The 25,906-nt window shown below is 45.1% G+C and overlaps 1 protein-coding gene across 1 annotated transcript; it reads right to left on the reverse strand.

The window, feature by feature from the left end:
* Positions 1-7,850: 7,850 nt before the first annotated feature.
* Positions 7,851-25,162, reverse strand: UQCRB (ubiquinol-cytochrome c reductase binding protein). Its single transcript, XM_068237690.1, has 4 exons — positions 25,061-25,162; positions 19,866-19,931; positions 13,719-13,885; positions 7,851-8,061 (listed from the first exon to the last, which is right to left on the reverse strand). Exons 1-4 carry the CDS (start codon positions 25,077-25,079, stop codon positions 7,984-7,986), a joined length of 330 nt encoding a protein of 109 aa, XP_068093791.1. The 5' UTR covers positions 25,080-25,162; the 3' UTR covers positions 7,851-7,983.
* Positions 25,163-25,906: the final 744 nt, after the last annotated feature.

Here is a 25,906-nt window from a genome sequence, read left to right on the forward strand (position 1 = left end):
TGTAAGTTAGGGCCCTTTTCCACTAGCAATCGCAATTGCTAAACACTAGCAATTGCTTTTTGTCAATCATTTTTTTTACGTGACCACGATTTTGCATACGCAATGCACTTGTATTGCAAAGTCGTGGTAAAAATCGCTCCAGATCACGATTTGGGCAAAATCAAATCGCGTTAGTGGAAAATACCTACCACGAGTCCTATGTTAATTGCAAAACCTAGTGATTTAAAAATGGCTAGTGTTTTGCAATTTTGCTGAATCGCTGTGCAGTGGAAAAGGGCCCTCAGGCCTAGTTCACATTATGAATCGCAAGCGTTGATTGCTTTTTCAATCAATTTTCTAGTCATTTTATTTTTTGAGCAATAAGCAATTGGCACTTTTTTCTTCTTCAGACAATCAGGAAGTGAACTCTTTGACCTGGAGCTGAATCTGTTTAATGTATTTTGTGTTGAAAAGTGCTCACAAAATCGTTTTTCCAAGTGCTTTTTAAAGCGCTTAGGGATTTTCCTATACCTTCCATTGAAGCGCAAACACTCAGAAAATGGTGCAGGACCCACATTTGCCATTGGAAATAAAGCTCAACGCTCATGTGAGAACACTCACGTTAAAATACATTGCTCAAGCGCTTTTAAATCGCTTGTTAAGATCACCAGCGCTTTAAAAAAATCTAAAAGCCCTCATAGTGTGAACAAACCCTTCCAGACTTTGTTAGAGATTACAAACATGCCACCAGGAAATAAGGTGTGAACAAATTCAAATTAGATTTTCAATAGCAATTAGTAATGGAAATCAGTATATGCTACTCTGGTGTTGATAATATGGTAGAGGCAGATCAGGACAGCAAAAATAAATCAGATGTAAAGATGAAAGATCATGACATACACAAGCAGATGCAGTTTCGTCATGCACATCTTTCGCCATGTTAGGAACTCTATCCCCTTAAAGTGAACCTAAAGCCAAACAAAAAAAGCCGGCGGGTGCAGAGGCATCGGAGCGGAGCTGCGAGGGCACCGATCGGCTGCAGGGGCCTGAGGGAAGCCCCAGGTGAGTTCATCTCATTTTTTTTGTTTGGCTTTAGGTTCACTTTAAAGACTCGTTATTCTACAGCGCCGCATAATATGTTTGCACCAGGCCTGGTACGCCTATAATGCCAAGTGAGGCAACCTCCTCAGGCGGCAGTCTGGGGGCAGCACTAGGCAGAAACTGGAAGTGAAGACAGCGCCTAGCCAACCTATACTGGGGACAACTGTACCTAGCTAACAACAACACTGGGAGCACCTATAACTGGCTACCTACCTACCTAAACTGAGGGTGTTTCTTGGGGGGCTCCTAGTGTTGGGCGAACACCTAGATGTTCGGGTTCGCAAACATTCGCCGAACATCGCCGCGATGTTCGGGTGTTCGCGCCGAACTCCGAACATAATGGAAGTCAATGGGGACCCGAACTTTCGTGCTTTGTAAAGCTTCCTTACAAGCTACATACCCCAAATTTGCAGGGTATGTGCACCTTGGGAGTGGGTACAAGAGGAAAAAAAATATTTGAAAAAGAGCTTATTGTTTTTGAGAAAATTGATTGTAAAGTTTCAATGTAAAGTTTCAGTACACAGAGTGGCAGTAAACACAATGCTATATAGTGTGGCTGAGCGAGCGGTGTACTACTATTCCCAGCAGACACAGAGTGGCAGTAAACAGAATGCTATATAGTGTGGCTGAGCGAGGTACACAGAGTGGCAGTAAACACAATGCTATATAGTGTGGCTGAGCGAGCGGTGTACTACTATTCCCAGCAGACAGAGTGGCAGTAAACACAATGCTATATAGTGTGGCTGAACGAGCGGTGTACTACTATTCCCAGCAGCGACACAATGACTGGGGGGACCCTGGCTAGCATGGCTGAAGCGCGAACTACCCTGCCTGCCTACCCAAAGCTAAACCCACAGACAAATGGCGGAGATATGACGTGGTTCGGGTATTTATTTACCCGAACCACGTGACAGTTCGGCCAATCAGAGCACGTTCGGGTCCGAACCACGTGACCCGTTCGGCCAATCACAGCGCTAGCCGAACGTTCGGGGAACGTTCGGCCATGCGCTCTTAGTTCGGCCATGTGGCCGAACGGTTTGGCCGAACACCATCAGGTGTTCGGCCGAACTCGAACATCACCCGAACAGGGTGATGTTCTGCAGAACGCGAACAGTGGCGAACACTGTTTGCCCAACACTAGGGCTCACTACAAATTGTCGGAAGCAAATTTTCGGGTGCTGAGTGATTATTCCAATTCGGGGCGGGCACAAGTTTGCCTCAGGCAGCAAAAAGTCTTGAACCAGCCCTGGTTGGTACTATATAAACCAATCTATTTATATAAAATCGGATGTATGTATGTGTGTGTGTATGTATGTGCCGCGATCACTCGAAAACGGCTTGACCAATTTGAACGAAACTTGGTATACAGATCCCTTACTACCTCTGATGATATGTTTTGGGGGTCTCCAAACCCCCCGGCATACCTGGGCGGAGCCATTCCCATTCATGTCAATGGACAAAATGGAAAAGCCTGCCATTCTCACAGAAGTCAAGCCAGAGTCTCCACACTTGGCACAGTTGGTCACTTGGTGACCGAGGTTACAAATCCAGGAAAGTGGGCGGAGCATAAAGCAGCAAATCAAGTTTCAGCCATTCATTTTAAATGGGAAAATGTAAATTGCAGCCATTCTTACACTGTTAACCGCAGGGTTCTCATACTTGGCACACTTGGTCACTGGGTGACTGAGATTAATATTCAGGAAAGTGGGTGAAGCCTACAACAGCCAATCAAAATTCATGGCAGGGTTCCCAAACTTGACACAGTTGGTCACTGGGTGACTGGGATTAATAGTTACAAAGTGGGTGGAGCCTACAACAGCCAATTAAAATTCAAGGGGAATATTTATATTGCTGCCATTCTTACACTCTTAGTGGCAGATGCCTCAAATCTGGTACAGTCAGTCACTGGGAGACTGGGGTTTAAATTCGGAAAACGGGGCGGGCTACAAAGAGCCAATCAGATATGTTTAATTTCAATGGAAAAATGCATTTTCTTGATGCCAAGAACCCAAAGCTCATAAACTTGGTCACTGAGTGACTGTATGTCAAGGTTAGAAACAGCCAAAAACAACTAATCAATTTCTAATTGGTACTGCACTCTGCGTTTTTTCTGCGTTTTTCTTTTGATAGCATCCATGGAAAATCGGATTCAAAATCGCAAATCGGATTTGCAGTGTGCAGGGAACCTTACACTGGTGTTCATCAAAATTGGATGAACACCAGCTGGCTGAGGCTGAACTCTGACAAAGCAGAGGTGTTGGTGGTAGGTGGTCCACACATGATGGATAAAGTTCAAAATGCTCACCACCTCAAACTAGCAATTGGGGGAGATACTGTACAGTATAAAGACTCTGTGCAAAACCTTGGGGTGATCCTGTATGGAAATCTAAAACTCAGACAGCAGGTATCAGCTGTCGTCAAGTCTTCCTTCTTCCATCTAAGAAATATAGCAAAAATCAAACACCTTATCCCAGCTGAAGACCTACCTGCCCTGGTTCATGCATTTGTATCCTCCCGCCTAGACTACTGCAACTCCCTATTCATCGGATCTACAGATAAGATTCTGCACCCCTTACAGCTTGTACAGAATGCTGCAGCCAGATTCCTAGCCAATGCCCCCCGCAGCTCACACATCACCCCAGTACTGCAAACTCTTCACTGGTTGCCAGTAAAATGGAGAATCAATTTTAAGATCTGCCTGCTGACATTCAAGGCTCTACACCACATGGGACCCAAATACATAGCGGATCTATTGGAACTTTATGCCCCTCCACGCACCCTCCGCTCTGCCAACAAGATGAAGCTGGTTATTCCCAGGATACACTTAACATTTGGTTCTCTGGCCTTTTCTTATGCAGCCCCTACTCTATGGAACTCACTTCCACAATCAGTACGAGAGGCTCCTTCTCTGGACAGCTTTAAAAAAAGGCTAAAAACTCACCTCTTTTCCCTAGCCTTTGAGACTGCATAATGCAGTCACAGTGCTTTCAGTCCCCACGGAATAAAAACACTATATAAATATTATTGTTATTGTTGTTAATGACAAGGTTCTCAAACTTGACATAGTTGTTAACTGGGTGACTGAGATTAATATTCAGAAAAGTAGGTGGAGCCTACAACAGCCAATTGAAATTCACCTTTTGATTTTCAAGGGGAATATTGAAATTTCTGCCATTCTTACACTGTTAATGGCAGAGGCCTCAAACCTGCTACAGTCGGTCATTAAGTGATTGGGGTTCAAATTCACTAAAGGGGCAGAGCCACAAACAGCCAATCCGATATTTTTGCTGGATAAACTGCTTCCATTCACACAATTTTGATGCCAGGAACCCGAAAGCTCACAAACTTGGTCAATGAGTGACTGTGTGTCAAGGTTACAAAAACTGGGTGGAGTCAAAAACAGATTTTTCTGGGAAAATGTTAACTGCAGCCCTTCTTCACTGTTATTGGCAGGGTTCTCAAACTTTGCAGTTGGTTACTGGGTGACTGGGATTCATATTCAGAAAAGTGGGTAAAGCCTAAGAAAGCCAATCAACATTCACCTGTTGATTTTCAAGGGTAATATTAAAATGTCTGCCATTCTTGCACTGTTAATGGCACAAGCCTCAAACCTGGTACAGTTGGTCATTGGGTCACTGGGCTTCAAATTCAGAAAAGGGGGTGGAGCCTCAAACAGCCAATCAGATTTGTTTTTAATGATGCCAAGGACCTGAAAGCTCACAAAATTGGTCTGAGTGACTCTGTGTCCAGGTTACAAAAAGTGGGCAGAGCCAAAAACAAATTTTACTGGGAAAATATAGACTGCAGGCATTCTTACACTGTTAATGGCAGGGTTCTCAAACTTTGCCTAGATGGTCACTGGGTGACTGATATTAATATTGAGGGAAGTGGGTGGAGACTATAATAGCCAATCAAAATTCACCTGTTGATTTTCAAGGGGAATATTTAAATTGCTGCCATTTTTACACTGTTAATAGCAGATGCCTCAAACCTGCTACAGTTGGTCATTGGGTGACTGAGGTTCAAATGCTGGAGAGGGGCAGAGTCACAAACCGCCAATCTGATTTATTTAATTTCTATGGGAATATACAAATTATTGATGCCAAAGCTCACAAACTTTGTCATTGAGTGTTTGTGTGTTAGGGTTAGAAAAAGTGGGCGGAGCCAACACCAGCCAAATACATACCCGGATAGCAAAAATCCGGATATCTCCCGAAGCCGAATTTGAGCATCCCTATTAGCCATCACTGCCCTAGGCAATGTATCTGTGGGTACATGAAAGAGTGATGTGCAGGTGCTCTGCAGGGGAATGAGGGGATTTTTCCTGTATTACACATGCTTCATGCACAATCTGAACTAGGTTTATGGGTGATAGACAATACCTCTGTGTTCAATGTACACAACATTCTCAGTGGATTTCCTGCAGCTCTGTGGGGAGTGCATATGTAGTGTATAGTACTACTGAAGCCCCAGGTATGTATGAACCTTATCTTTTCATCCGTCTCAGGTACCCTTAATTCGTAGTCACCAAACCAAATTTTAGCAACATATCAAATTATTTGATTTCACGAGCAAAGAGAGTGCATACATTTGCATAAACCAGCATCAATGCAGAATTATTTCCATCTTATTGACCATCTCTATTAGTGACACAGCTACACATTAGGCTTTATACTTACAGCACAGATGTTATTTAGTATATATAAGAGATTCATGTGTACATATCATATATACAGTCACAATCAGATATGTGTATCTGACTTTAAAAATACGGGGACTGCTTTATTGAAGCAGTACAAGTATCTATTTTTGATTGGTTTATTTCATTTTTGTGGACTAAGCAGAGCTATTACTGTATATATAATTTATTTATGATGACTATTATCTGAGAAATAGAACATTTTATCATATTTTCTATTACAGTTTAAATTCATTAGGAGACCGAGTTGGTGCATTTTGTTCCCTGACTCCGACTCCAGGTACCCAAAAATTGCTCCGACTCCACAGCCCTGTACCCAAAGGATCAAGTTCCAATTCTTCTGGGTGGATTGCAGGTCTATGCAGAGTTCCACAGCGGAGAGAGGAGTGAAGTGACGGGAGGGGCATACACATTTTCTATTTTGGCATTCTGGTTCCCATGGCTGCAGGATTTCAGTTATCACATGACCCACTGGTGGTTTAGTCATGACTGACACTACTGCAGCCGTTGGGGATCAGGTCACTGAAGAATATGGATCTTGTGCATCCCATCCATCGCAGAGTCTCCAAGGAGGATAGTCACTTCCTTCCTTGCGCTGCTGTCTCTACATCATGAGGAGCTCTGGCTACCTATACTAGGAAAGGAGGGGGGGAATGAAAGGAGGCTATGCCTTACTAGCAATACTGGGGGGGGGGGGGGGGGGGGGGGGAAGGACAAACTGCACTTGGCTACCTTATGCTGGGGGGGACATCTGGCTTCCTCATGCTTACTGGGTACATATATGGCTACCTAATCTGGTGGTGTGGCGCTACATCTGGCCACCTATATTGGGGGGGTGTCTATGTCTGGCTACCTAATACGGGCGTTTCTCTGGCTACTTATTATGGGGGGGCTCATGTGGCTTCCTGATACTGGGCGCTCCTCTGGGTAATACTGGGGGGGGGGGGGCTACATCTGACTACGTAATATTCGAGGGTCACTTCTGGCTACCTATACTTGGGGGTGTTTAATCTGGCTACCTACACTGGGGAGCAGCATATGGCTGCTTAATACTGGGGGATCTTCTAGCTACATAGCGGGGCGCTACCTAATACTGGAGGTTACCAAATACTAGGGGCTCCTCTGGTTAACTATACAGGGGGTCACATCTGGCTACTTAGGAGTGTTGTCTGGGTTGTAGCAGAGAGTTGCACTAGGGGCACACAGAGGCTTGTTGTGGAGCAGGGAACATGCCTGTGCCCCACCTGCTGTGCACTTTAATAGAGAGAAGTCTCTGGATGGTCCAGAGGTTCCCCGATATTCCTATGACCCTACTGCATTGAGGTGGGACCCACTAAACAATCTTCAACATTAAAGGATCACCGAGGCGATTAATAAAATCCAGATTTACTTACCTGGGGCTTCTTTCAGCCCCTAGAGATCACACGTGTCCCTTGATGCAGCTTCTCCCTGGTCCTGCTGCACATGGGGCCACGTCATCATGCATCGGCGCAGTACACTCCAGGTGACGTGGGCGCGCTCTCGCGTGGGGCATGCACCAAAGACCCTGATGGGTCTGCGATATTTCACAGGCTGCCAGTGGGACTTGGGAGAAAACCAGAGGTGCAGTAAGGGGCACACATAACCTTTAGGGGCTGGAAGAAACCCAGGTAAGTAAAGCTAGATTTTATTGCTCACCTCAGATGTCCATTAATGTGGAAGAAAGCTCGTGGCCACACTCCCTCCAGTGTATGAGTGCACAAAATCGCTGTAGTAGTACAGAGTCACTTGTGCCGGGCTTTTTTGGTGCACGCATGGCTCTGTGCAGGCATGAACCCACTGACACCTGCGCTCATACATATAGGGGAGAGCGCACATGAACATGAAGAGGATCCCGGTCGGCAGTGGAAGGGTCTGGGATTGTGAAGGCTGAAGGTTTACACTTCTAATATTCTAATAAATCACAATGCTGTGCCGCCACATAAACACCTATGCAGATGAGGACTGTGCGCACCACCGCTTGTCCTTCCTCATCACTCGCAGCTCTGGAACTTTCTAGAAAGTATACAACATGAGAAAAATCACCAACCGAGACATTTTTAGGAACATTTATTATTGGTCAGCTGTAGAACTGGAGACCGGTGACGATCAGGAATATGGGTGGAGGCCGGGTGTTTGTACATTAGGGAGAAATATTACAAAGTGTCTGTATAGCAATGGCTGGATCACTTCTTGTTCCATTCTGCCTTCTCTTTCTTTTCACGGATCACTTCCTTCAGGTACGGTTGCAGGTAAAGGACATCCTGTTAAGACAAGATTACAATGATTTCCGTACTAAGTAGTAATGATCAGTGTAATAGGGGATGTATGGGTACGTTTCTTCTCACTTGGTTAATGTGGCTGATAGTCCTCTTACAGTGGATATGCTTTAACTTTAGTATTGGATTCATGCTGACTCCTCCTTCTGAGACCTAGTTGCTCAAGACCTGTACCTAATAATCTCTTTGGTAGATTACTTAACATAGGGTCATGAATGAATGAATAAAGAGCTGAAGCTTTACTCATATTTTGATGATGTTATCGGGCCCACAGTGCAGCCTGTTCGTTGTAGTACGGTTGTGTGTATTCTTTTTTCCTTTAATGTTCTTGTTTTATTTTCTTTTATTGGGAATGCAAAGACTATTCCTGTACTTCGTAAATAATCCTGCTTTTTTTCTATTCTAGTCCTGCAAGACCTTTCCTCTATCACACTGACATTATCCGTTTGACTATTATTCTGTATACCAACCATTTTGTACATGATAACTAAATTGTTAACACAAAGTGCCGTTTTATTATCCTTGTACAATTGTAGTTATTGTTACTATTGGAATGCATTCTTCAATAAAAAGAGTCTACAAAAAATATATTGCAAGCTTTTGAAACGTTACGTTTCTTCTTCAGGCATTATACAGAACTGGATCAGAACCGTACAATAACTAAAAATAAAGATCAGTGTGTACAGAGCTGCTGCTGGGACGCCGACTGTGCAGCCAGAATTGTAGATTTTTATCTTCTAGGGCCTTCAAATGTTCACAGGATCCCGAAACATCTATTTTAACCCTTAAAGAGACTCCGTAACAAAAATTGCATACTGTTTTTTATCATCCTACAAGTTCCAAAAGCTATTCTAATGTGTTCTGGCTTACTGCAGCACTTTGTACTATGACAGTCTCTGTAATAAAGCAATGTATCTTTCCCCTGTCAGACTTGTCGGCCTGTGTCTGGAAGGCTGCAAAGTTCTTCAGTGTTGTGATTCTGCTATGAACTCCCCCTTCCAGGCCCCTCTATGCACACTGCCTGTGTATTATTTAGATTAGGGCAGCTTCTCTCTTCTCTCTTATCTTTTACAAGCTGGATATATCGTCCTCTGAGCTGGCTGGGCTTTCACATACTTAGGAATTACAGACAAGGGCAAAGCGGTTTGCAGGAAGAAACGAGCAGCCTGAAACTTCAATGCATGAAAACTGCAGAGGGAAAGAAAGAAGTCCATGCCTCTCCACTGCAACGCAGAGCTCTGTGATGCGCGTCATATGACAGGAAGGGGGGGGGGGGGGCTTGCGATTACATTCATTATATGTGATGAATGGGATCGCAGGCCGAATCGCCCCAAGATGCAGGCAACCATGCGCTGTGGTTCAGCTGTGAATCGCAGCGCATGTATGGAAACAGCAGACAGTGCAGTCTATGCACTGCCTGATGTCCTTGCGATCCCATTTCCATAAGCGCACATGAAAGCGCACAGTATGGAAACAAGCCCTAAGCGGAAATGAGGCCTAACATGTTGACTGAAGAAAGGCAACATGCATGTGGATTAACCACAGGACTACTGGCTAGCAAGCTGACCGTACTGCAGTGTCTCATATCCCAATGCACCATAAGACGGACGTTACAAAGGATGAGCTTTAGCAGCATGAGACCAACGAGAGTGCCTTTGGTATCACAGAAAAATCGGGCGGCCACCATACTCGATCAACCTCAAATTGGTTTGAGGAACATCAGAGTTTAAGCTGCTTCCATGGCAAACTCAGTCCCCGGTCTTCAATCCTATTGAGCATTTGTGGGACTAAGTCCAAAGATTACTTCAAAAGCATGGGAATGCCACCACCCAAATCTGACCCAATTTAGAGCTGCCATTATGCCAGCATGGGCAAACATTCCTTAGCAACAGTATTATTATTATTATTCAGGTGTTGTGTTGTGTTGTGTTGTGTTGTGTTGTGTTGTGTTGTGTTGTGTTGTGTTGTGTTGTGTTGTGTTGTGTTGTGTTGTGTTGTGTTGTGTTGTGTTGTGTTGTGTTGTGTTGTGTTGTGTTGTGTTGTGTTGTGTTGTGTTGTGTGTGTCTTGTCACTGACTGTCCCTCAAAGGAGCTCACAATCTAATCCCTACCATTGCCATATGTCTATATTTATGTAGTGTAAGTATTGTAGTCTAGGGCCAATTTTAGGGAGATCCAATTAACTTATCTGTATGTTTTTGGAATGTGGGAGGAAACCGAAGTGCCCGGAGGAAACCCACACAGACACGGAGAGAACATACAAACTCTTTGCAGATAGTGCCCTGGCTGGGATTCGAACCAGGGACCCAGCGCTGCAAGGCGAGAGAGCTAACCACTACGCCACCGTGCTGAAGGTGGCCATTAATGGTCCAATTTCTAGCGGAAAATCGTTGGAGCGATCAGAAATTCTGATCGGAAGAAAAAACATTCACTACACCATCAATGAACCAGTATCAGTATCTTCTTGAGTCCATGCCAAGAAGAATATGGGCTGTGAGCTAAAAGATGGAGCAACTATTATTAGAGGGCATCTGTAATGTTTTGACCACTCAATGCATAATGGTTTTCCACTAGACCTGTATTACACTACGACTAAGGACTCGTATCACTGTCAGCAGGGCAGCTTTGGGGAACTCTGATCATGCTGTTATACAGCTTATCCCAACATACACCCAAAGACTAAAAACTGCCAAACCTGTAGTGACCACAGTTAAGAAATGGACTAGTGAAGCTGTAGAAAAACTGCAGAGCTGCTTTGATTTAACTGACTGGAATTTATTTAACCACTTGCCGACCGCACGCTTATCCCGTGCGTCGGCAAAGTGGCAGCTGCAGGACCAGCGACGCAGTTCTGCGTCGCCGGCTGCAGGCTAATCAATCAGGAAGCTCGCGCGAGCGGCTGCTTCCTGTCAATTCACGGCGGGGGGCTCCATGAATAGCCTGCGGGCCGCCGATCGCGGCTCGCAGGCTAAATGGAAACACAAGCGGAAATAATCCGCTTTGTTTACATTTGTATGGCGCTGCTGCGCAGCAGCGCCGTAAGGCAGATTGGCGATCCCCGGCCAATCAGCGGCCGGGGATCGCCGCCATGTGACAGGGGACAGCCTGTCACTGGCTGCACAGGACGGATAGCGTCCTGTGCAGCCCGAATCACCAGGGGGGCCAGGTAGGAGAGGGAGGGGGGGGGGATTTTTCCGCGGAGGGGGGCTTTGAGGTGCCCCCCCCCCCCCCCGCAACACCCGGCAGGCAGCAGCGATCAGACCCCCCCCAGCACATCATCCCCCTAGTGGGGAAAAAAGGGAGGCGATCTGGTCGCTCTGCCTGCACCCTGATCTGTGCTGGGGGCTGCACAGCCCACCCAGCACAGATAAGCTAAAACAGCGCTGGTCCTTAAGGGGGGGTAAAGGGTGGGTCCTCAAGTGGTTAAAGAATCCTCCAATGACTTAAATAAATACACTGACGCTGTGACATCATAGATTACCTTTTGCGAAGAGTCCCGTATCCCCACAAAAAAGTGCACCAGGTACAATAACGATAAACCCTGGTTTACATCACATCTTAGGAAGCTGCGCCTCGATAAAGAAAAGGCATATCATACAGGCGATAAAGTCCTCTACAAAGCTGCGAAATACAAACTGCAGAGAGCCATTACCAATGCAAAAAAAGATTATTCGCAAAAACTTGAGGAAAAATTTTCTAACACCGACTCATCCACAATATGGAAATCTCTACATGGAATTGCAAACTACAGGAAGAATAAATCTCCTGCCTCACTACATAACCTGCAGCTTGCAAATGAACTGAATACATTTTGTTGCAGGTTTGACACTTCCAACAAAAGCCAAAGACAAGTCAATTTGCATCTCTGCAACAGGCAAACTGAACACTCTTCCTGCCAGCCAACATCTCCACCCCCTGCGGTGCCTCAGCATCTACACAACACAGCAGACCAGACAATCTGCTAACCTGTCCCCAGATGCCAATCAGATGTATATAGACTCTTTAAAAGACAAAACACCAGGAAAGCAATGGGGCCAGACGCTATCTCTGCGAAATGCTTGAATCTCTGTGCCGACCAATTAGCGCCTGTATTCACAGACATATTCAAAGCATCTCTAGAACTTTCAATTGTTCCCGCCTGTTTTAAAAGCTCAACTATTGTACCAATTCCAAAAAAACAAAACCTACATGCCTGTTGCCCTGACATCACTGGTCATGAAAGCATTTGAAAAACTGATAATGACTTATCTGAAATCCATCACAGATCCCCTGCTGGACTCTTTGCAATTTGCCTACAGGCCAAATAGATCCGTAGACGATGCCGTGAACATGTGTATGCATTATGTACTACAGCATCTAGACACCCCAGGAACCTACAGGCTTTTATTTATAGATTACAGCTCTGCATTTAATACCATAATGCCATCACTGCTGCACAGCAAGCTCTCCCAGCTACACATACCTGAATCCATCTGCAAATGGATAACCGACTTCTTAACCGACAGAAGACATCGTGTTAGACTTGGTAAACTCACATCAAGCTCTCTGACCGTCAGTACTGGTGCACCCCAGGGCTGTGTGCTTTCCCCACTGCTCTACTCACTGTACACCAATGACTGCATCTCCACAGATCCATCTGTTAAGGTTCTGAAGTTTGCAGATGACACAACAGTAGTTGGTCTCATACAAAACGGGGATGAATCTGCATACAGGCATGTGGTGGGACAGCTTTCCTCCTGGTGCAGCAGCAACAACTTGGAACTAAATGCTCTCAAAACTATGGAGATGATAATAGACTTTAGGAGATCTCCCCCCCAGCACCTCCCCTTAACCATAAATGGATCCACAATAACCCAAGTAGCGTCATTCAAGTTTCTTGGGTCCACGATCTCAAACGACTTAAAATGGGACAACAACACTGCCACTATTGTCAAGAAAGCACAACAGAGAATGTACCATCTACGGCAGCTGAAAAAGTTTGGCCTACCTCAAAATTTAATGGTGCAGTTCTACACTGCAATCATCGAATCCATCATAACATCATCTATGACTGTATGGTTCGGCTCCTGCTCAGCATTAGAAAAGGGGAGGCTGCAGCGCATCATCCGATCAGCGGAAAGGATAATTGGCTGTAGCTTACCTTCCCTGCAGGATCTTTACGCTAGCAGGTGCAGAAAGAGAGCAACCAAAATTGCCTCTGACCCCTCTCACCCTGCTCACTCCATCTTTCAGCGCATGCCTTCAGGAGTAAGATTCCGGTCAATCGCTACCAAAACCTCCAGACACAGGAACAGCTTTTTTCCTCAAGCGGTAGCCATACTTAATGCTGAACCACGTTAGAGCTGCTAGGACTGAAAGTAATCAGCACAGAACTAAACATGAACAATTCTCACATTGCTTACTGCCACTATACTTATAATGTCCTTAACTTGTAATATTCACACTGTCTGTCCTTGTATTGTTTTTGTTTGTATTTGTTAAGCAACTGCCAAGACAAATTCCTTGTAGGTGCAAACTTACTTGGCGAAAATAAATTGATTCTGATTCTGATCGGTTGTTCATTCATTCATTTCCTGTCCTTACCTATAGTACTATGAGTGGACTAAGGGATGCAAGACAGAAAAAGCAATGAAGTATTTATACCTCCTCATATTTTGTCCACTGATCTTTTGGCAGGATGGTCTTTTTCATATCAAGATCCAGTGCTCTCTTGATGCGGAATATTCTGTCGTCATACAACTTGGGAGGCAGCCTCTTGATTGCTTCCTGCACTTCCTCATTTTCATACAAGGTATCATCACGCATTAAACCTAACAAAAAACACCCAGAAATTTAATAAACCATTACACTATGCTTCCATGGCATTTCATATCGTAAGAGACGATCCATTAAAGGAGATATGCAGCACAGTCACACTATCTTCACTTTAACCACTTAAATGGGAACTCCAGTGAAAATAATGTAATAAAAAAGTGCTTAATTTTACAATAATTATTATGTATGAATTATTCAGTCACTGTTTGCCCATTGTATATTCTTTCCTCTCCCTGATTTACATTCTGACATTTATCACATGGTGACATTTTTACTGCTAGCAGGTGATGTCACTAGAAGGAGATGCAGTTTGCTTTTTTTGGCAGTTTAAAACAGCTGTAAACAGCTGTTATTTCCCGCAATGCAACAAGGCTCCCACAGTGTGATGTTAACACCTCAGTGCTGTGAGGCGCTGACATTTGTGGGAGGGGTTTCACCACAAAATCATCCATACAGCGCCCCCTGATGATCAGTTTGAGAAAAGGAATAGCTTTCTCATGGGAAAGGGGGTATCAGCTACTGATTGGGATGAAGTTCAATTCTTGGTCACGGTTTTTATTTAAACCTAACTAATCGAGTACACACGTCCAGTGTAGTTGTGGCGAGTGCACCACCAGTTTGTTACTAAATGAGGCACATGTGGTATCATTTTAACCGGGATGAGTTGTAGAATACATTTTGGTGTGTTTTAAAGCTTAGACCCACATCACATGAGAAATGGGTAGGGACAAACTCAATCCAATATAAACATGCATTTTCAAAATTATGATCAAACTTACAAAAGTATTAGTAAAACTACACAAGACATAGGTGGTAACATTTTAAACATAAGTAGTAGAATAGATTTTAGGGTGTTTTAGGGTTAACGTCTATGTTTTGCGTATTCTTTTTAGAAAATCAAAAGCAAAATGTTCGCATCTTCTGCACCAAAACCAAGACTTGTAAAATGAAAACAAAGTGATAGAAGTCAGTCGGTCTTATAGTCCGAATAGTAAATTTGGACCAGCGCCTGTTTGTCCTCCACCCCTGTTCACCTTTCTCTGCCACGTGCGTCCTCAGCGCGGTGTCTGCCCCATTTCTATGTCCCCGTCTGAACTCCTATGTCTTTACTAATGCTGCAGCCAATCACTTTGTACCGTGCCGGTGCCCCGCCTGCTGCGCTGAGAGAGAGAGAGAGAGAGAGAGTCCAGGGAAGCGGCCCCCTGTCTGATTGGTAGATGGTTCCTCTGCTTACTTCCTTTTCATCGGAGCATGGCTGCAGCGAGTACAGACACAGTAGTCCGGGTATGGGGACGTAAAACACGGGGACAAGGAGGACGCTGCGCACAGGGGACACCGGGCACAGTACAAAATGATTTGCTGCAGTGCGAGTATGGAGACAGGAGTCCGGGCACGGGGACACAGGGACAATGAGTGGACGCTGCACACAGGCACAGGGGACACCGGGCACGGTACAAAGTGATTGGCTTCAGTGTGAGTGTGGACACAGGAGTTTGGGGACATAGGTCACAGGAAAAGGAGAGGACGCTGCACCCAGGGATAGGGAACATCGCCTGCAGTATAAGTATGGACACAGGAGTCCGGATGCAGGGAGATATAGGAAGGGGGACAGAGGACATGGGGACACTGAACACAGGGACAGGATGAAACAGGGCAATTCCAGGGGACACAGTGGAACACCAGATGACGACATAGGGGGACACAAGAAGCACAAAGAAGGCTCAATAGGGGCATAATAGTTGGGGGGAAAGATCCATAAGACACCCCTGCACTATAGAGGCATCAGGTTTAGTATATTTTCCCCCCTAGTTTTTGCCTTCTAAACCTAGGTGCGTCTTATAGTGATAAACAGTAAAGTTATTGGTGAATGAATGGGAGCTGATATGTGAAAATTGCTCTCGTCCTGAAGTAGTTAAAGTGAACCCGAGGTGAAAATAAATGAGATAAACAATTGTATTTATCCTCCTAAAAATGACTTTTTTTTTTTTTTTTAAGATATCCCATGGTTTTATTTTATATTTAAAACATGTACAAAGTAGGCTGAATGTTTTGTTGTCTCTGCTCAGTAGCAGTCTTAAATGTTCCTGAGTGAAAATACATGAACTATTGATCTTTTTTAATCACCTTCATCTCTCAGAAGTTGTATTCTGCCAGGAAATCTTTGATGGCTGTAATGTGCTCATCAGTAAGATTTACTATATTCCCGACAAGGTACGGACAAGACAGAAGCTGTCACTTCCATGCCTGCAAATTAACTCTTTCAGGCAGCAAAATAAGACAAGTAAAACAGTCCGGGTACTGTTTTGCACTCTACATACACGTTTATCTTATCAAGTCACACATCACCTCGGGCATACTTCAAGGCTAGGTTGATAGTGGGCGTTACATTCTCTGTAATGGCAGGAATGCAACGGAAAAGTGGCTCTGCCCATTCGTGTGTTGCATCACATACAGTCAATGAAAAGTATGCTTCACTGTTCCTGTTAACAGCATGCAATGTGCAGTGTTCTCCCCAGGCTCTTTTAGCCGGGTGCTCCACCCGGCTAGATTTGGTGACCACCCGGCTGTCATCGGGTCACCTCCTCACCTCCTCCGATGCTGTAAGTAGAGTTGCCCTGCATTTTCATCTCGCCCCACCCGGCTACTTTTTCCTGCCACCCGGCTACTATTTCATTCCACCCGGCTGGAAAATAATTCTGGGGAGATCACTGCAATGTGTTACCATGTTGCTATACCACAATGCACCCGCTGCACCGTGAACGTCGCATGGGTGGTGCACTGCGGCAAGCCGCATTACAAAGTGGCCATTATCACAAGAGAGGCGCCTTAGGTCTACGGGCCTATACATATTGGCACGGTTACTGGCCCGAGGAAGCAAGCTTGTACTCGTGAAATGTGTTGCCTGTGCTTTACTCCTCGACTCAGACTCCACGGCCCTAGTTTTACATACACCTGGGCACCTCTTTATCCCTATTGTGCTGAGCTATGCCACCTCACACACTGGTGAGAGGCGTCTAGTCCGGCCTCACATGGTGGATGCCATAATGGAAGACAGCTTTTTACCTCCAAAGAGAGTGACCACCCCAGTCCAGGTTGTACACCCAGAGTGAAGTGGAGTTCATTGTCTCCCCCTGCTTCAAGTGGTTAGTTGCCCTTCTGCAACCTGCCTTTGTGAGTAGCCCTTTTATATATTTGCACTTTATCACACTTATTGAACATTCTACGCTATTTGGGCTCCAGTGTTAGTTTCTCTGTTAGTTTTTTATCTTAGGGTGTCGAGCCAGCCCACCCCTTCTGAATAACAGATGCAATGTGCCCGATCCAATTCACTTTTCTGCTAAGATTTTTCCTGGTTGATATTTTCAAATCTTACCAATTAGATGCCTTTCAAGCCACCAGCAAGCAAGGAAATTATTTTGACAGTACTTTTTCACCTAGTTTTCTATATTTTTTTATTTATTTTTTTTAAATTGCAGAGAGCTTAAAAAGTTATTTTATGCAGAAATTCTAAATTATCTCCTAGGAGAAAACACAGGGGAAAAAGTGAATTGGATCACGCCCAAGTGCACCCTCCCATTTCTTTGTCAGTAGAAGTGAATAAAGGACTGCGCTGGTAGCTAACAGATGATCAATGAGATGCAAATCATTTCTCCTTACACTCAACTTTTATGTACATATTATGCAGCTTCAATAATAAAATATACAGGGCGCAAGTTAATAAAAATAACATTAAAATGACAAAAATCACAAAAACTGCATAATCTCAGCTTAGCACTTCACACAATGTCCTTTCAGTTCCACATTAACCACCCTGGCGTTCTGATTAAATCGCCAGGGTGGCTGCGGGAGGGTTTTTTTTAAATAAAAAAAAAACTATTTCATGCAGCCAACTGAAAGTTGGCTGCATGAAAGCCCACTAGAGGGCGCTCCGGAGGCGATCTTCCGATCGCCTCCGGCGCCCAGAATAAACAAGGAAGGCCGCAATGAGCGGCCTTCCTTGTTTTGCTTATATCGTCGCCATAGCGACGAGCGGAGTGACGTCATCGACGTCAGCCGACGTCGTGACGTCAGCCGCCTCCGATCCAGCCCTTAGCGCTGGCCGGAACTTTTTGTTCCGGCTGCGCAGGGCTCAGGCGGCTAGGGGGGCCCTCTTTCGCCGCTGCTCGCGGCGAATCGCCGCAGAGCGGCGGCGATCAGGCAGCACACGCGGCTGGCAAAGTGCCGGCTGCGTGTGCTGCTTTTTATTTCATCAAAATCGGCCCAGCAGGGCCTGAGCGGCAGCCGCTGGCGGTGTTGGACGAGCTGAGCTCGTCCAGACCGCTCAGCTGGTTAAGGCCTCTTTCAGTGCCGTTTCCACTTGCGCGGTGCGGAATTGCGATTTCGCATAGGTTAGTATTTATGCGATTTTAACCATGTCACTGCCTGTGTGACTTAACATTAGTTTCTATGCAAAAATCGCGGTAAAATACCATGCCAAAACCACATGCGATTTCCCTATTAAATACATTAGCGACGATTCGCATAGCAGTGTGCGAATTGAGGGCTCTTCCGTGCAGATTTCTCCCACACAGAAAACCTCTCAGGATTACTGACAAGTGGAAACAGGGCCAACCACTTGTATTGGCTATGTGAATCCGCATGCGGATTCACAATAGTGGAAACGGGCCCTCACAGTGGGACGCTGTGTTTGATGCGACGTTAGGGTCGCACAACATGCCCCTAAGGCAACGCATGTTAGTTTTAAGTTGGACGTTATATTGAACTGCGTTATGCGTCTCTTGGCGCGCCGTTTGTCGCATACTGATAGAACGAAAATGGCGCATGCGTCACATTTAAAAAAAAAAAAAAAAATCAAAAAACATTACTGAGCATGTGCAAACAGTCCAACGTAGATAACGCATATAACGCACAGCATGCAGCCCTCTCTAAATATTGCTACACGTTACACACAACGCAACGTGTGCACTGTGAATGTTGCACAGACTTAATATTGCTGTGCGTTAGTCCTTTTTATAACGTGCGACTTTAACGTCGCACTGTGAAAGCAGCCTTAACTGTGAAAGTCCACATCAGCTTCCCTTAGTGCTGGTGGCCCTTTAAAGTCATAGTTTCAATATCAATAGGAGTGAGGAGCGCACGGTGGAAATTAACCCTTTTAATTGAAATATTATGCAGCTTCAACCTGGACCAATAAAAATTTACAAAAAATTACTCGGGTCCAATTTCAAGCTCGTCAGAACTGACAATGCCAGAAACACCTGATCTGCTAAATGCTTGTTCAGGGTCTACGGCTAAAAGTATTAGAGGCAGAGGATAAGCAGAATAGCCAGGCAACTGGCATTGCTTAAAAGTAAATAAATATGGCAGCCTCCATAGATCCCTCTTGCATCAGTTGTCCTTTTAAGGACCACTATCACGAAAATAATAAAATTTAAAATACATGTAAACATATAGAAATAAGTTTCTTACAGAGTAAAATAGGTTTCTTACAGAATAAAACAAGCCATAAATTACTTTTTTTTCCTAGGTTACTGTCACTTACGTAGGTAGCAAAAATCTGAAAGAACCGACAGGTTTTGGACTAGTCCATCTCCTCATAGGGGATCCTCAGCAAGGCTTTTATTCTTTATAAAGACACTCCCTGAAAAGGATTTATAAAAAAAGATGCTGGCCAGCCAACGTGCTCGCTGCACACTATTTTGGCAGTCGGACGGAGCAACTGCCATTCGCTAAGTGCTTTTGAAACTAAACAAAACCATGAGAATCCCCATGAGGAGATGGGCTAGTCCAAAACCTGTTGGTTCTGACAGATTTCTACTACCTACTATAGGGTGACAGCAACATAGGAGAGAAGTAATTTATGGCCGATTTTACTCTGGAAGAAACACGCTTATTTACATTTTAAATTTTACCATTTTCGTGACAGTGGTGCTTTAAGCAGCTCTAGAATGTTAATGAAAAACATTAAAACTTTACCTAGTTTGTTGAATCCAGCGGCATTGTAGTACCACTTGCTTATTCTGGTCATCAGTCGCGCGGTGGCTACAAATGGAGAAAGAACAGAGAACAGATGATAAACGTTTTCTGCTTCAGGACACTATTAAAGGGAACCAGAGATGAACGATTCACACCAAATAAACATATCAGTCGATAGCTTGTAAAGAATAAATGCTCTACCTGATGACAATTTCGCCTTTTTGGTGTGCCTTTGAGTGTTTTTTATCCATTATTGCTCCAGGAGAAATCCAATATGGCCGCCAGCTCATGAGCTGTTCTGGATGTGCTGTCTAGGCTCTATGAAACTATAGACAAGCAGGGCTGCTGCTACAGCCTTTCATCTGTGTGCTTTCAACTTTATTATTCTGCTAAGCTGTGTGGTTGCCTGTAGGAAGGGTCTCATAGGAATTAAACTAGTTCAGCCTCCGTCGGCCCCCTGTTATCCGCGTCACCCGGGCCTTGTGTCGGCCGGTTCTTCCTGGTTATTGATGCAATGCGTCATCATGGCGGCCGGCGTGACAGGTCTGCGCATGCGCCAGGTGTCACGGATAACGGGGGGCCGGCGGAGGCTGAACGAGAAGAGCCAGGAGGACGCTGCGGGTCCTCGCCACCTACAGTGAGCTGGAAGAAGCCCCAGGTAAATGTATTCTTTTAATTTCGGGCACTCCTCGGAGTGTCCATTTATAATTTGGCGCTCCAGTGGTTTCCTCACTTTGCATTATGTTTGGCCCACTCTAGACCACCAGGGAAGCTATATTGGAGGTGAAGCCCTAGAACACCAAGGAAGCCATATGGAGGAGGGTGGGGGGAAAGCACTAAACACCAGGGAACTGTATAGGGGAGGGTGGGGGCCAATATACACCAGGGAATTACATAGGGGAGGGAGGACCACTAGACATCAGGGAACTGTAAAGGAGTTGGAGCGGGGCCATTAGACACCAGGGAACTTTATAAGGGAAGAAAGTGGCCAGTAGACATTGAGGTTCACCCGCGACTTGGTCCCAGTGTACAATTTCAGCCCACTTTGTATTTGAGTTTGACAACCCTGCTATAGAAGGAAAACAAGGACTGAAGCAACCATCACTCTCCCTCCCAGTAGTCACCTTGGGAGCCCAGGCCACTGAAACTTTTGTAAGTGTGTGTTCCTAACTTTAACCACTTGAGGACCGTAGGCTTACATCCCCTTAGTGACCAGGCTATTTTTTTTACAATTCAGGCCACTGCAGCTTTAAGGGCTCCCTGCAGAGCTGTACAACTCAGCACACAAGTGATCCCCCCCCCCTTTTCTGCCCACCAACAGAGATTTCTGTTGGTGGGCTCTGATCCTTGCCGGCATGTTTGTTTATTTTTAATTCCCAGCCATCTCGCCCTCCCCCCACCAGCCGATCGGCGGCAGTAAATTAATGACAGACCTGTCCTATTTTCACTAACTAATGTATAAATGCACGAGGGGGTACATTTATACACTATTGGGGTCAGCAGTGAGGCAAAGGATGCAGCCAATTACTGCGCGATTTCATGTTGAAATCGATCAGGAAAGGCCTGCGGTGTATGGGCAGCCAACAGATCTTTCTCTAATCTCGATTAGAGAGAAATTTGTCTCTAGGTCGAATCTGCCCATCAACGCTAGATGTATGGACACCTTTACAATTGTATTAGTTTTTGGGGAGAGGTTTTGGGGAGTATTTTTGATACTTAGTTTAGATTTTGTGTTTTGAGCTTTTATTAAACTCAAAACGTACACTAGACCCTTGCTTGACACATTTTGGTAAGTTACAGTAAAAAAGGTTATGAAAATTAACTGGATCACTTTTTGCACAGAAATCCAGCAGAATCTGAACGCCAGGGAGGTTAACAGCTGGAGAGCCAAGTGTGCAGATCACTGCGTCTAGTGTGAGAGGCAAGGGAAAAGCGGAGTTTATTAATGTAGGTGAACTCCACTGAGCGGTTACATACAAGCACACACGCACGTACAAGCGGGCGCATGCATTCGGCAAAATGGACGTTTATTTAGTGCACAAAATAGGATGTTTTAAAACGTCCAGTTTGCTTTGGTTAAAGGAAACATCAGGCGATTAATAAAAAAAAAAAAAAAAAAAGCAGATCTACTTACCTGGGGCTTCCGCCAGCCCCTGGCAGCCGATATGTCCCTCGCTGCAGCTCCGCTCCCAGCCGGTCACCCAGGGTCCCCTTCATTGCAGCAGCCAACTCGGCAAGGTCGGTGGCTTCTGAGCTTGTGGACGGCTACTCGCAATCACATGGCCGAGAGGATTCTGTGCAGCCACAGAAGTACTGCGCAGAACACTCGTAGGGGCGGGAGAGCGACTGTGGGCGGTGGGTTGGCGTCTGCAACAGAGGGACCAGCTGGGAGTGGAGCTGCGGCGAGGGACTTACAAGCTGCCAGGGGCCTGATGTTTCCTTTAAGTCAGTGTGCAGCATAATGGTGCATACACATCCGATTTTGACTGGCCAATGACACCATTTCCATGTACAGTAGTATGGGGGCTAACAGATTTTCAATACTATGACCAGATTGTTTAGGTAAGCTCTCATACTACATGGAGGTGGTAAAATTGGCCAATCATTGACCTATCAAAATTGGATGTGCGCACCAGGCTTTAGTCTGGCTGGGCAGCGGTCGGGTGCTGCTGTACAGATTATCGGTCGAGGTGGTCATTACCGGCCGCCTCAGCCGACTAATGTATGCACGGGGTAGTAAATAGCTGACAGATCTGTCCTATTTTCACTAACTACTGTGATTGCTACATAGGAAAAAGGTAGTGTAATTTAAATTATTTTACTCTGGTATAAATGTATATTTACATGTAGGCATTTTAGAAATTACAATTTTTCACAATAGTTGTCCTTTAAATTGACTTTTTCATAAACTGTAACAAGGGTCGGCCTGAACGATTTTATGAAAAAGTTGAATTGAGCGATTTCTGTCCGAATTTCCTTAACCACCTTAGCGGTATGGACCACTGGACCATGGACCAGTGGATTGCTCAGCCCGTTGGGTCTTTTTTGACAATTTTTTATTTTTTTTTAAACACGCAGCCAGCACTTTGCTAGCTGCGTTTCACACTATCATCGCCGATCCGCCACTACGCGCCGCGAAAGAGGCCCCCCCCCAGACCCATAGCGCAGCCTGGCCAGTCACCGCCCTGACATGACGTCGATGACATCCTTCCGATCTTCACCATGGCGACGAGGGAATCCCTAACAGGAAATCCCGTTCAGATCGGGATTTCCTGTTGGGTATGATCGTTGGCGGCAATTGGAGGGGTGGGAGGAATCATGTAGCTAGCGCTACGCTAGCTACACGATTAAAAAAAAAAAAAAAAGTGAAAAAAACCCACCCGCGGCTGAGCGCCGCAAAACAATCAAACGCCAGGGTGGTCCGTCTCTTTGTGCCCCCTTTGTCTCTCTCTTTGTGTCCCCTTTGTCTCCCTGTGCCGCCTCTAGGTCTCTTGCTTGCCCCCTTTGTGTCTCATCTGTGCCCGCTCTGAGTCTCATCTGTCTCTCAAGCTGCGGCAGTGCTGGACATACTTTCCGGCACGAATTCTGCGATCCCCGTCTATCCACTTTCGCCTCCTGCAGGCTCTAATGCACAGCATACTTCCTGTATGTCATGTGACATACAGGAACCAGGAAGTATGCCATGCACAAGAGCTGGCAGAAAGCGATAGAGGATGGACATCATTGATCTCGTGTCGGAAGGTTATGTCCAACACTGACGATGCTGCGGGCCGCATGCGCTGGGACTTGAGGGAAGTTAAAGGCCTCTTGGACACTATGTGCGATTCCGATTTGCGATTTTCCCACAATTTTACATGCAATTCCGATTTGCGATTCTTAAACGGTACTGCATGCTGCATTATTTCTGCGTTTTTCTTCTTGTGTCGATACCATCCAGAGAAAATCAGAATCACAAATCAGATTTGCAATTTGCATTGTACAAGAAGCCTCAAGCCGCTTCTTCAAACTTCCACCATACGGAAATGATGTCAGCGTGGAAATCGCCACTTAAAGAATTCCAAAATCATGATCTTGGTGATCGCGATTTCGGTTTAAATTCAACTTATTCAGGGCTAACCCAGGGCTTACTTTTGGAGAAGGATTTATATTTCGAGCATCATCAAAAATCATGGTAGGGCTTATTTTCAGGGAAACAGGCTAAATAGACTTATTTGATAAGATTTTTCTTCTCAGGGGAAGTGTTATACCTGGTACACACAACGAGAATTTCTGGCAGATTTCCTGCCCGATCGATTATTTACAACATTTTCGATCTGATTTCCAATTGATTTTCTGTTCACTTCTATGTAAAATTGAAAATCAGATCAGACATATTGGAAATAATCGATCTGGCAATAAATCTACCAGAAAATCATATCGTATGTATCAGGCATTATGCCTAGTACACACCATGCAATTTGCCATCAGATAGACAAGTCAAATCGATTAAATCCGACAGGTTCTATTCTGATTTTTCAATCACTTTTAATACAAAATCGATCAGACTAAAGGTGCCCATACATTGTACAATAAAAACGTTCAATTTTCCAGTTTATTCGGCCAAAACAATTGAATCAAATGAAAGTTTAAAATAATCTTTTTTCGATCAAGAAAAAGAAATAGATTATCCCGGTTTTTCAATAAAAATCCAATCGGACATGTTGGAAAAATCTTTATATTCGATCTAACGGAATAATTGAACAAAATTGTCTAATCAAAAAAAATGAAAGAAATTGTTCCATGTATGGGCACCATAATGATCGGAAATCAGATCAGACCTGACGGAAATAATCGATTTGACCTGTCTATCTGACAGGAAATTGCAAGGTGTGTACCAGGCATTACTGTCCATTAGCCAAGCCTGCAGTGGTGTGTAAAGGCTGCTGTCATGCATGTCCTCCCCTATGGAACATGCTCATGGGCACAGTGGATGCCCCCAGCAGTGCCAGTGAGCAGCATAGGGTTGGAAGTTGCACTGGGTATGTCAGACCTGTGGGGTCATCTGGAGGACACAGCGCCCCCGCCGGACTATGGAGCTCCGGACCTCCACAGACCCACCATCGCCTCCCCCTCTCTGCTGTGTCCCGTTCCCCTGCCTAGCAAGCCCATCACCGCCTGTCCGCCCGCTCTAACCCCCCTACACCCAGCGTCCTTACCCGGTGCCTTCGCCGCCATCTTCACTAGACTTCACTAGAAACGTCTGACGTCATTAGAGTAGGCCTGCATGTCATCTGTAGACGACTAAGGGCGGAAGCCGAGGCAGAGCTTGTCACGTGACGATTAGCACATGTTCCGTGTTCATCACCACAGCGCTGCCAGCAGTGTTGCTAATTGTTATTGCCTTCTGATAGGACTGTCTAGGACAGGGTTTGGCGATGAGTGAGCGGATTCTTCTCTACTCCCCACTCATTTCAGTTGCTGATTGATTTCTGATTGATGTAGAATTGTGCAGGCAAATGCCTTCGTGTTGCAGCTGGTCCTGATTCCTAAACTGAAAGTATAACTGCATCCAAAACGTATTAATATTCATTTTACACTGCATTGGATAGAGAACATGTGCTATGTCTATTGCACTGCCATTTCTGTCTATGTTTGGTTAGATAGTTGCTCGCTTTCTGTTCATAGTGACCCTGGTCAGCAGAAGTTTCTTAGGTGCATACACATATCCAATCTTGATGCTAATATTTATTTTATTTATAAAGCGGCAACATATTATGTAGCGCTGTACATTACAGTCACAGACAATATTTAGGGGTGACATATAGCAATAAGACAGTATTGGAATACACGCAAACCAGGTCACACAGCACAGTATGAGTTAGAGATGGGAAGTTCGGATCTTTTCAATGATCCGGATGATTCGAATCGGATCATTGAAGAGATCCGGATCTTTGATCCGAATCTCGGATCATTTTACTATGAAGCATTCGGGGGTGAAATGAATAGCAGGACAGGTCTGTGGACAGGAGAAGGGGAGGGAGTGGACACACAGAGAAGGGGAG

This window comes from Hyperolius riggenbachi, chromosome 5 (genome assembly GCF_040937935.1).
Source record: "Hyperolius riggenbachi isolate aHypRig1 chromosome 5, aHypRig1.pri, whole genome shotgun sequence".
NCBI lineage: Eukaryota > Metazoa > Chordata > Amphibia > Anura > Hyperoliidae > Hyperolius > Hyperolius riggenbachi.

Bases quoted from the DNA above. Each gene is read 5' to 3' on its own strand.
- UQCRB (XM_068237690.1), bottom strand. The intron at 13,886-19,865 runs GTAAAGTTTTAA...GTTTTTTGTTAG, and splicing joins CGCTGGATTCAACAAACTAG to GTTTAATGCGTGATGATACC. The intron at 8,062-13,718 runs GTATAAATACTT...TTGTCTTAACAG, and splicing joins AGTGGACAAAATATGAGGAG to GATGTCCTTTACCTGCAACC.